General features: G+C 40.9%; 1 protein-coding gene across 1 annotated transcript in view; it reads right to left on the bottom strand.

Moving 5' to 3' along the window:
- The window catches only part of LOC107586574 (neoverrucotoxin subunit beta-like), a gene marked incomplete at its 5' end in the record, with an annotated part of 21,862 nt that extends 9,106 nt beyond the window's left edge, over positions 1 to 12,756 (bottom strand). The window contains one exon of the mRNA XM_016274000.1: positions 12,665 to 12,756. Coding sequence (XP_016129486.1) covers positions 12,665 to 12,756 — 92 coding nt within the window. The remainder of the gene's footprint in view (positions 1 to 12,664) is intronic.
- Between the last annotated feature and the right edge of the window lie 349 nt (positions 12,757 to 13,105).

Below are 13,105 nucleotides of genomic sequence, written 5' to 3'. Positions count from 1 at the left end.
ATTTTTGGAGAAAAAAAGGCACTCTTCCATGTGAACTTGAGTATAAATATACACATTTTCTGCCCCCATGTCTTGAATTTATGATCAGTCTGAATGTATTTTAATAGACTGAATCATGCAGTGATCAGGCAGAGCGCTAGACTTCACGTAATGCGTGCACTCTGTGGGTGTTTTGAATGTTATTGTTTTTTGTCGTGAGAATATTGAGTAAAATAGCTCACTTGTCATGGTGTTATTTAACTATATCATGTTATGTTATGAATAAATGAAACATTTTGAATGTTTACCTCAGTGTGTTTCTTCGGAGTTTATGTGTGCGGTCACGCTCATGTGTTCTGAAGTCTCGAGACAAACAAGAGTGAGCCTCAGCGCGAGCTTGTATTCTGTATTCTGCTAATTTACTGCAATTCTCTGATGACGCAGTAATTTACCACAGGAAGAAAAAATCTTCGGTCTGTCCAATGATTGTAAAGTCATTAGGTCCGTCAGATTTAAGATATTTCAGCGGTAATGAGACCAAAAATAATTAAGACCCATCAAATCCGAATTTAAGACATTTTAAGGCCTTATATTAGGAAAACGTTATTTAAGACATTTTAAGGACCCGCGGACACCCTGTATATGGGTGACATGTTGTATTATGGCTGCATCATCATCCACCTTATAGTTTTACTCAAACAACATTCTGCCTTACAGTCAATTCATCCTAACAAGTGAGCCTAATTTTGGTACACTAATAAAAAAAAGTATTATTTTCTATCACAGACATACACCATGATAAAAACATGGTACCTAATAGTTGTAAATATCATGGTACTGTATATAGCATATGATCCTCAAGCCTTGAGCTACAGACTCAGGCATAGGCGGAAATACCATCTGAGGGTTGTCCCCACAAAAAAATATGATTAAAAACCACGCTGAGTATTGTAAATAACAATGTTTTATACTTTAAATAATTGTGTAAGTAGTAAAACAACACACACAAAAAAATGCGTTTTAAGTTTAGAAAAATGTTGAGTCTCCCCTCCCTTGCCTCACAGTGCTTTGGTCCAAATGCCTGCTTTCCTCTTTTACATCAGGACCTACACACACGAGTCCGGTGAGAGAGAACCAAGCCAATAGTTGTGGAACTCCAGTAAGTAAGGCTGTCAAGGCTATTTTATTCACTTAAACATCGGATGAAGTCATTATTTTCTCTTTAATACAGATGATGCCAATGTATTTTTTGATGAGTCGCTATGTTAGCAATAATAAGGTTACCTGCTTGACGGAAAGGGTTGCCACCACAGGCTCTACGAGAACACAGCACTGTCTTCCACTACACCTGCTCCTCTTTCCAGATCCCTCCAGAGGATCAACAAGATGAGGCTGTTGTTATGCATCTAGCACAGCATTCACGATTTAACACACATTAACAACACCCAGATATATCTGGTGTGATACCCAGACTGATTGTTAAATGTTTTTAAATGGGTCAGATGGTATATTTTTTATTTCAGTAGTATATGTTTAGTACATCTACACGTGTATATATATATATTTTTAAAAATAATTTTTTTTTTTATTAACAGTTGCAATGTTGTGTTTTGAGTTAGGTATTAACAGTGCTAGTAAATAATATTTGTTTATTTAGTGCTGTATAAATAAAACTCTTTCCAGATCCCTCCAGAGGATCAACAAGATGAGGCTGTTGTTATGCATCTAGCACAGCATTCACGATTTAACACACATTAACAACACCCAGATATATCTGGTGTGATACCCAGACTGATTGTTAAATGTTTTTAAATGGGTCAGATGGTATATTTTTCTTTCAGTAGTATACGTTTAGTACATCTACACGTGTATATATTTTTTTGAGTTTTGAGTTAGGTATTAACAGTGCTAGTAAATAATATTTGTTTATTTAGTGCTGTATGAATAAAACGGAATTGAATTAACCATAAATGTAGATCTGCTTGAGATTGATCTGATGTAAACTTCATAAACAAGTTTTTATGCAGTAAGACAATTTGTGATTGTGATTATTTTTTATTGATTGTCACCAAAATGGGGCCATTCAAAATCTTTATAAAGTCCTCCTTCCTTCCTCTAGTCTTCTAATGGCTGACACAACACATGAAGGTAAGGGCTTCCTGGTGTGCCTGTTCAGAATGCCATAGGCCCAGCGGACAACTTGCCTGTATGCTGTCAAAATTGTCTTATAACAATGGCATCAAAAAGTGTGACTTGCAGGTAGTTGTGACCTAAATATGTTGTAACTTAAATTAGATTAATATGAGTCATAAATGCTTAGTATAATGTTTAATTCATTGTTTTCAATAATAATAAGAAAAAAACGTATATATATATAGTAATTTATCGGGCTGTTCCCCTTTAAGAAAACATTGCCCATAATGCTATTAGTATAATGTTTAATTCATTGTTTTCAATAATAAGAAAAAAAAAACGTATATATAGTAATTTATCAGGCTGATCCCCTTTAAGAAAACATTGCCCATAATGCTATTCAGATAGAGAGCGCGCTGAGAAGAAGTGAACTGAGTATGTGTGTACGCTGCTGAACAGTGAATGAATCCCTGTAAAACTATCTGAAACTACAGTAAATCAGTTATTTTGTTTTAATTCAAGTCGTCAGAGTTCATTATTGCTTGTTAAGCGAAGAAGACACGACAAACGTCTGGTGCCGAAACCCGGGACACTAGCACGCAACACCCGAAATGGCGGAGTGACTTGAAAGACTAATCAGAAAACGGAGAGCTGTACGCGCTTCCACAACGACACTTTTACAAGACATCGAAAAAGAGGTAGACAAAGAAGATCCAGCCATTGACTGATTACGTGAACTGTTAGCCCTGTTATCTGAAAAAGAGGAAACCTACTGGAGTTGGATGTTAGAATCGAGGAAGGGACAGACACAGATGATTTGGAGAATGAAATCGCTGATGTTGAGGAGTATAAAGAGCGAGTCATTACCGCGAAATCACACGCGTTATCGGGCTGTTCCCCTTTAAGAAAACATTGCCCATAATGCTATTAAGATAGAGAGCGCGCTGAGAAGAAGTGAACTGAGTATGTGTGTACGCTGCTGAACAGTGAATGAATCCCTGTAAAACTATCTGAAACTACAGTAAATCAGTTATTTTGTTTTAATTCAAGTCGTCAGAGTTCATTATTGCTTGTTAAGCGAAGAAGACACGACAAACGTCTGGTGCCGAAACCCGGGATATTAGCAAGCAACACCCGAAATGGCGGAGTGACTTGAAAGACTAATCAGAAAACGGAGAGCTGTACGCGCTTCCACAACGACACTTTTACAAGACATCGAAACAGAGGTAGACAAAGAAGATCCGGTCATTGACTGATTACGTGAACTGTTAGCCCTGTTATCTGAAAAAGAGGAAACCTGCTGGAGTTGGATGTTAGAATCGAGGAAGGGACAGACACCGATGATTTGGAGAATTAAATCGCTGATGTTGAGGAGTATAAAGAGCGAGTCATTACCGTGAAATCACACGCACACCGAGTGATACAGAGAAACCGGGAAAGCAGCAGACCGAGCAGCACAGAGCCCTCGCTAAACAGACAAACAGTTAAGTTGCCCAAGTTGATTATCGACAAGTTTAATGGTGAACTCAGTCAGTGGCAAGACTTTTGGAATCAGTTTGAAACCGCTAATCAGTTTGAAACCGCTATTCACAAGAATGATGTGCTGAGCAAAACAGAGAAGTTTAATTACTTAAAGACATACCTAACCGGCGAAGCAGCAGACCGAGCAGCACAGAGCCCTCGCTAAACAGACAAACAGTTAAGTTGCCCAAGTTGATTATCGACAAGTTTAATGGTGAAATCAGTCAGTGGCAAGACTTTTGGAATCAGTTTGAAACCGCTATTCACAAGAATAATGTGCTGAGCAAAACAGAGAAGTTTAATTACTTAAAGACGTACCTAACCGGCACTGCTTCAAAGACTGGTGTTAACAGACAGTAATTATGTTCACGCGATCGAGCTGCTGCAAAATCGGTTCGGAAGAAAGGACCTGCTTATTAACGCGCATATGACCAAACTGCTGAATCCCTGCCCAGTAAAGAAATCAAACGACGTCACTGCTCTGAGACAACTTTATGATGAATGTGAAGTACATATCCGCAGCTTAGAATCACTGGGTGTCGCATCAGAGGCATATGGCAGTTTGTTGTGCCCTGTTCTGCTACAGATGATTCCAGATGACATTACTCTCCAGTACAGTCGACAGAGAGGAACCAGCAATGAATGGAAATTCTCAGAAGTTATGGAGCCATGCAGCTGATTAAGCCAAGTAATTCCAGAGACAGTCAAAGTTACCAGAAACCAGTTAAAAGACAAGACACATCATTTGGACAGAGAGGAACCAGCAATGAATGGAAATTCTCAGAAGTTATGGAATTCCTGCAGAAAGAGATTCTGATCAGAGAAAGAACCATGCAGCTGATTAAGCCAAGTAATTCCAGAGACAGTCAAAGTTACCAGAAACCAGTTAAAAGACAAGACACATCATTTGAAATCAAGTCAAGTCAAGTCAAGTCTGCTTTATTGTCCATTCTTCCACATGTACAGCACATACACACAGAGAATTGAAATTACGTTACTCTCAGACCCTTGGTGCATACAGATAACACTAACAGTAGAACATAAATACAGATTAAATATAAAATACAAATATAAAAATAAGGTAAAATGTAAAAAATGTAAAAAATATATAAAGCAGCACAAAGCACATGGCAGATAAGAGTGCAAACCAGTGAAGTAAACAACAAAAAAAGTGCAAAAGAGCTTATTCAGACTGATTAAAGTGACAGTGTGTGTGTCTATTTGGAAGGAGGGAGTGGGAGAGTCTGTCAGAGGGTCAGAGTTCAGTGGTGCGTGGTGCGTGGAGCAAAAGAGGGGAGGGGGGGCAAGGTCGGGAGGGAGGTCAGCGTCCTGACAGCCTGACGGATGAAGCTGTCCTTCAGTCTGCTGGTTCTGGCCTGGAGACTCCGCAGTCTCCTCCCTGATGGCAGCAGACTGAAGAAGCTGTGTGTCGGGTGGGTGGTTTAAAAATCTGAAGATTCAGATACTGAACAATGATAATCAGTAGATTCAAATCACTATCAAAATCAGCAGACTGACAATCAGAGCAAACAAATCAGAATCAGTACTTTCAAAATCAGAAGATTCAGAACAATCATAATCTCTAGATTCAAAATCACAATCAAAATCAGCAGACTGACGAGCAGAAGAATCAAATCAAAAACAGAAATTTCAAAGACTGAAGATTCAGATTCTGAAAAATCTGAATTAGTATTCAAATCAGAAAGATTCAGAACAATGTGAATTAGTAGATTTAAAACCAGAATCAAATCAGAGTAAGTACTAGGGCTGTAACGGTTCACAAAATTCACAGTCTGGTTCGATACAACACAGTGGTGTCACGGTTCGGTTCGGTACGGGGGTAATTGGTTACGTCGCAATGTTGGAAATATTTATTCACTTAATATTTCTAATATTACATAGTGAAAAAAATTAGAAGAAACATATTTAGTGTTAAACAGGTTGTTTTTGAAAGTCGGTGCTTGAAATAAAAGCTTTTTATTTATTTTATTTTATTATTGATGACCGCAGTGTTAACATTTTAATTGTAGGCCTATAATTCATTGTACAATATACCTGTTTTAAAATACCTTTTTTAAAATATTTTAATTGAGGAGTAAAAAGCCTAATCTTTTGTTATCCTCGCAGCACGTCAGTTACTTGGTCATTATTGCGGGGCAAATTAATTGTAATTTTAATTTAATAATGAAAGTAAATTCATAATAATAATAATAATAATAGGCCTAATAAAAATAAGAATGGAATGGAATGGAATGCAAATGCCAAATATCTTAATATTGCCAACAACTGATGTTTTTGACAATATATCTGGCTATCGTCAATACAAGCTCATCGTCTTTCGACGCACCCCAGCAAGAGGAGGTTATCGCGGGGCCTTTTTCGCAGTGCGTGCCCGTCCGCCAACGTTACGCCACTGGGCAGACAGTGTGTTGCCTGTTACGTCGTTTGGGCTGCCTTGTTGAGTGCAGTGGCACTGAGAACATTATATTTTACACACTAAGCAGTTTCATTTTCCAAATGTAACAGGACTAGTCCAACGAATCGAATCGTTCAGTTTGTAATGCGTACCGAACCGAAAAAGCATTGTACCAAACGGTTCAATACGAATACGTGTATCGTTACACCCCTAGTAAGTACTGTAAAAAAACAGAATCAGAATAATCAACCTCAATAAAATCAAAAAATCTAATCAAATTAAACCACAATGCTTTATCCTTATAGTCGGATGTAGTCCAGTTTATTGTCCAAAGAGCGTACGTTAGCCAGTACGATGGTGGGGATAGCTGGCTTGTGTGGGTTAGCCGTTAGCCTAGCCCGGATACCTCCGCGCTTGCCCCTCTTCTGCTTCCTCTCGCGCCGCTTGTGGCGCCTCCGCTGTGGGCGAGATGCCGTAGTGGGGGTCGGTGATGGTGTGGGCAATCGGAGCAGACCGAGGTCTCGCAGCTCTTCGGCGTGCACAGAGTTTAACTCTAAAAATGTGGTTCTGCCGACATCGAGCAGAAACTCACGACTGTAGGCACGCTTAGAGACGGATAGACGCGACAAATACGTACAAAAACACTGCGAATCACAAGACAAAAAACACGAAAACACCTTTCTGTCGGGAGAGAGAGAAGCCACAGCGTGTGAACGCGCCGCCATCTTGGATGAAGCACAGAAAGCACAACATGCCATCAGCTACAGTACTGCAAACAACCAGTCAAAGAATACAGAACTGCCTTTTCTGTGAGAGTGCAGCACAGAAAACAGAACTGTGTCCCGAAACTGATATTGCTGCACGAAAGGACAAACTGATGAAGATGGGAAGATGCTTCGTGTGCCTTGGGCCAAAGCACATCGCAAGATTCTGTAAGACTAAAATGTGCTGTAATGTATGTGGAGGCCGACACCACAGTGCTGTATGTGAAAAAAAAGAGACACGTACTTCTGACACTGATGATAACAAGGACAATGTAGTTTCTTCCTTTGCTTCCCATTCAGTAAAGATACAGCCCGCTAAACAGAACAACACTGTGTTGCTGCAGACTGTAAGAGCGTGTGTAGAAGGGACCTGGTGGATGTAGACGCATTCTCTGCTTACTGGATGGAGGCAGTCAGAGAAGCTTCATCGGTGAAAACACAGTGAGAGTTTTAAAGTTACCTGTGATCAAGCAAGAAACAGTCACTCTTAATACTTTTGGCTCTGCAGCACCAGTTACAGCAAAGCACAACACAGTGAAATTAACTCTGCAGAACATCTGGAAGAAGGGGCAGAAAATTGAAATAGAAGCACGCGAGACACCCCAAGTGTGCACTGCCGTGATGAAGATCCCAGGTGAGCACATCCAAGCAGAGCTGGAACGAAAAGGCTTACAGTTAGCAGATTACACAGACGACGGCACTTATGATACAGAGTTGTCGATGCTGATTGGTGCCGATTACTACTGGCGTTTAGTGTTAGGCCGAGTAGAAAGAATTACAGATGCACTTGTAGCCATTGAGAGCATCTTTGGATGGTCAGTGCATGGCCCAGTCAAAATGTCCAGTGTTGCTGATGCAGCCTGCATGCAAGTACAAGTTACTGAAGACACACTGGTTTCAGAGCGTCTGAAAGCCTTCTGGGAAATAGAGTCTCTCGGTATCACCATGAAGCAGACAGACAGTCCTGAGGAAGAGGAGGCTCTTCACAAGTTTGAAAAGACAACTCCGTACAAAGACGGAATATATGAAGTTGAACTGCCGTGGTGACCTGACAAGCCAGAACTTCCAGATAACTACAGAATTGCAAGGAAAAGATTTGAAGGCCTTAAGAGAAAGTTGCAGTCAGATGTAGTGCTGTGTCACCGATATAATGAAGTTGTGAATGATTACCTTGAGCAGGGCATTGTCGAAGATGCGATGGAGGAGGAGCCATCTCCGACCGTTGTGAAATACTATATGCCTCATCATGCTGTTCTTCGCGAAGGCAAGGTAACAACAAAACTCAGAGTAGTGTTTGATGCCTCATCACATGACACCGACTCTCCATCACTTAATGACTGTCTGCTTACTGGTCCTAACCTGAATCCAGATCTGCTCAGTATATTAATCAAGTTCAAACTGCATGCGATTGCATTTACAGCAGATATCAAAAAGGCTTTCTTGCAGATTTCTCTTGCTGTGAAGGACAGAGATGCTGTGCGATTCCTTTGGCTCGCTGCACTGCCTCATGAAGACAGAGGTGAGAAGCTGCGTGTGCTACGGATGACGAGAGTGGTGTTTGGAGTCTCTCCCAGCCCATTTCTCCTCACAGCTACAGTGAGAAAACATTTGAAGAAATATGAAGCTCAACTTCCAGAGGTAGTAAAGATAATAAAGGAATCACTTTATGTCGATGACTTCATCTCAAGTGCAAGTGACGTTGAGAATGCTTTCTCCATAACTGCTAATGCCAAACAGATTATGTCCACAGCTGGCATGGACCTTTGCAAATGGACAACGAACTGTCCAGAGTTGAAGGAGAAATGGAAAACGACGATGAATGAACTTGCACCAGAGACAGAGACACCAGGAGCTGTACTGAAGGTGCTAGGCTTGGTGTGGAGGACTGAAAAGGATGATTTCATCTTTTATCTGACTGCATTGCTGGACGCTGTAGCAAAAAGAGAGAACACCAAAAGGAGCGTTCTGAAACTCTCTGCTTGCATATTCGACCCAATAGGCTTTCTAACCCCTTTCACTGTGCGTGTGAAATGCCTTTTTCAAGAGATGTGGATACGAGGCCTCGGCTGGGATGAGGAGCTGCCTACAGATCTTGCACAAGAATGGCAAGGCTGGTGTTCAGAACTTTCACAGATCCACCATGTAGTCATCCCCTGCTGGTATGGAATAAAATCTGAGCACAAGCAAGATGCACAACAACTTCACGTGTTCTGTGACGCAAGCAAGAAAGCTTATAGTACAGTTGCATACTTGCTGCGAGGGGGGATGAAGGAACAAAGACTACATGCCTTGTCGCTTCAAAGTCCAGGGTAGCCCCGCTAAAGAAGAAGTCCCTGCCACGTCTTGAGTTGATGGGAGCAGTGATTGGAGCAAGACTAGGAAACAACTTGCTAAAGCCTCTGAATATGGAGCTACGACAGGTTCACCTGTGGACAGATTCAATGATCGTACTACAGTGGATTCGCAGTCCAGCTTACAAATGGAATCAGTTTGTGTCAAACAGAGTAGCTGAAATACAGTCCTTAACCAACCCTGCAATGTGGTCTCACTGCAAAGGCAAGGCCAATCCAGCAGATCTCCCTACCAGAGGTCAGACCGTAGCTAACCTGAAGGAAAGCAAACTGTGGTGGAAAGGACCCCCATTTCTGACTACCCCAAAATCTGTCTGAGGAAAGTGATGAAGATCAGAGTGTTGAAGATGTGAGTAATGAGCTAAAACAAGTTCAGCAGATCAGTGTGCAACTCCGCAGCAGCAGTGACCAAAGTGAAACCTGTGCTAGATTTACTGAAGTGCAGTAAACTGAAGAAGGTATTGCGGGTCATGCATTCTGGTCTAAGAGACACTCTTGTACAAATCAGAAGTAGACACTGGATTTTGCGAGGCAGACAACTTATAAAAAGTATCCTGTCAAAATGTACTGTTTGCAAAAGATTTAAAGCAAAACTCACACAACAGGACACGGCTCCACTCCCACGAGACAGAATAAGAGACCCCTCCATTCGAAGTGACGGGCATAGACTTTGCAGGTCCACTGTAGGTGAAGAATGATCGTGTGCTATGCAAGGCTTATGTTGCTCTGTTCACATGTGCAGTCACCAGAGCAGTGCATTTGGAGCTCGTATCAAGTCAGTCAACAGAAAGCTTCCTGTTAGCACTTAAGCGATTTGTTTCTAGAAGAGGACTGTGCAAGGTCATTTATTCAGACAATGCCAAAACTTTCAAAAGAGCAAATCAAGACCTCAGTGAGCTGTGGCGAGCCATCAAAGATCCACAACTGCTGGAATACTTCTCAGGGAAGGGCATCAGCTGGCGCTTCATCATAGAGCGAGCAGCCTGGTGGGGCGGATTTTGGGAAAGGCTAGTGAGGTCTGTAAAGACGTGCCTGAGAAAGGTGCTAGGAAGAGCATCGCTCACTTTTGAAGAAATGTCTACACTCCTCACAGTAGAAGCCACACTGAATTCCAGACCCCTTACCTTTGTCCACAATGAGGCTGACGAGCCGCAGCCACTGACACCTGCACACTTCCTGGTCGGTGAACGACTAACTTCACTGCCGCCAAAACCGTTCCCTGCTGACCATGATCATACCACTGTGAGTAAGGAAGAGATGACAAGGAGGTGGAGATACACCACTTTATACAAATTCAGGAAATCATATGTTGTTATCCCACTAGCATGGGACTACTTGTTCCTCAGAGTGCTTGTTTCAGTGATTGACTTTAGTGAAATGTGAATTTGACATCATGATTTGAAGGTGAACTTGTTTGAGTTATAACATATCCAAACCCTGAAATAACACTTCGAACAATAAGCCAGTGTCAGCAGTGTCAGAAATTAACTTTCCCATAAGGGGCAACTGATTTTCAGTTTTTTATTTATTTACCTTTTGTATGTCATCTTTAATGTTAAATTCTTACATCAAATACATTAGAATAATATGAGGCTGTTACCAATTAAATCAGTATTCAGAGATAAAGAACCTGCGTCTGAAGATGCTTTTAAAAGTATTTACAGTTTAATGCTGATCAGACGGATGTACCTGCATTTACATAGCAATTACAAATGTATAATGAAATGAGATTAATGTTTTATACAACATTTTGTAATACAGAAATATGAATAAAATGAAATGATACTTGAATTATGAAAGTCATATCGCCACTAGGTGGCGGTAAGTCATTGTGTTAATAAAGGAGCCTTTTATTAAATCAATTAGTTCAAAATGCTTCATTCATTCATTTAGGAATAAAATCAAGCGGCTGTCTATAATAATTGGTCATTGAATAATAATGGGTTTTTCAAAGACTCTGATTCATTCAGAGTAGGTATGGGGCGGGGCGACACGTGCAGCCCCGCCCCAGATGCAGCCCCACCCCGATCTGCAGGCTGCAGACAGGGGCTTCTCATTATCGCCGTTTATACCCATCTCAGGTTTTCTGGCACAGAATGAGAGCTTATTAAATTATGAAAACTATTGTTTATTTTTTCTAACTATTTTATTTTAGTTAGTTTTTCAATAACTGTTGTTAGTTTCGTTTAGTTTTGGTTTTTCATTTATTTGGAAATTGTAATTTTATTTCAGTTTACGAAACTGTTTTTAAACCAATAGTTTTAGTCTTAGTTTCACTTTTCGTTTACGAAAATAACCTTGGTCTGAAGTAATTAATTTAGGTAAAGGGGTGCAGAGCCAGTGGTGGTTTTGTAGGCAAACATTAATGCCTTGAATTTTATGCAAGCAGCTATAGGTAGCCAGTGCAAATTGATAAACAGAGGTGTGACGTGCATTCTTTTTGGCTCATTAAAAATTAATCTTCCTGCCGCGTTCTGGATTAATTGTAAAGCTTTGATAGAACTGGCTGGAAGACCTGCCAAGAGAGCATTGCAATAGTCCAGCCTGGACAGAACAAGAGCTTGAACAAGTAGTTGTGAAGCATGTTCCAAAAGAAAGGGCCTGATCTTCTTGATGTTGAATAAAGCAAATCTGCAGGATCGGGCAGTTTTAGCAATGTGGTCGGAGAAAGTCAGCTGATCATCAATCATAACTCCACGGTTTCTGGCTGTTTTTGAAGGAGTTATGGTTGATGTGTCTAATTGGATGGTGAAATTGTGATGAAAAAATGGGTTTGATGGAACCACAAGCAGTTCTGTCTTGGCAAGTTTGAGTTGAAGGTGATGGTCCTTCATCCAGCAAGAAATGCCAGTTAGACAAGCTGAGATGCGAGCAGCTATCGTCGGATCATCAGGATGGAATGAAAGGTAGAGTTGAGTGTCATCAGCATAGCAGTGATATGAAAAGCCATGTTTCTGAATGACAGAACCTAGTGATGCCATGTAGACAGAGAAGAGAAGTGGTCCAAGAACTGAGCCCTGAGGCACCCCAGTAGTTAGATGTTGGGACTTGGACACCTCACCTCTCCAAGATACCTTGAAGGACCTATCTGAGAGGTAAGACTCAAACCTTAAATAAATAAAAAATACTGCACAATCATTTTCAGTTGCCTCAAAATAGCAATGCGCCAACAACGTGCCTGAACACACCTCACTTTCAGACCAGCACGCCCATGGGCAAACAGATGCAATTTAAACAACGTGGCGCTGGAAAATGATAACTGCGTCGGGCTGAAACTAGCAAAAAAAAAAACTTGCGTCGCGCCTGGTGTCGCATTGCGCCGGGTGTATGATAGGGCCCACTGAGTCTAAAAAGTCAACTCTGTTTCTTTTAAAATAACTATTTTCTTAATCTCTCGGCCAAAAATCTATCAACTGTAACAGGCTTTTAATAGCTCACACATGTACTTTACAGCACACACATGAACAAACCCATGTGGTGATTGTTAGTGCTGAACATACTTGAGTTTGCCTAGTCTGTAGTTTGGATCAGAGAGCAGCTTGACTAATGATTGTCCTGGGTGATTGTAGCTCAGATCCAGCTCTCTCAGGTGTGAGGGGTTTGAACTCAGAGCTGAAGCCAGAAAACGACAGCCTTCCTCTGTCACCATACAGCCAGATAATCTACAAACACAAACAAACACTCAACATCATATCACCTGTAAATCTGCTTTAAATCAAATTATTCAATTTGCCATTTTTATTACAGGTTCAGTTCAGCTGGAGAAACTCTGGGTTTAGTGTTTTACTCAGTGTCACAGTGTTGATGGAGCAAATGATCTCAGTAACAGTTTCTGTTTATCTCCACTCATCACAACAGACATTTTAATCACTGAATTAATCACAGAAAAAACAGGCTGGAGCAAATGCAACCCCAAAGTCTTCAGACACACTGGGCTGTGC

Source organism: Sinocyclocheilus grahami, unplaced genomic scaffold (assembly GCF_001515645.1).
Source record: "Sinocyclocheilus grahami isolate Dianchi unplaced genomic scaffold, SAMN03320097.WGS_v1.1 scaffold84.1, whole genome shotgun sequence".
In the NCBI taxonomy this organism is placed as follows: Eukaryota; Metazoa; Chordata; class Actinopteri; order Cypriniformes; family Cyprinidae; genus Sinocyclocheilus; species Sinocyclocheilus grahami.
This window is presented reverse-complemented; position numbering and strand designations above follow the sequence as displayed.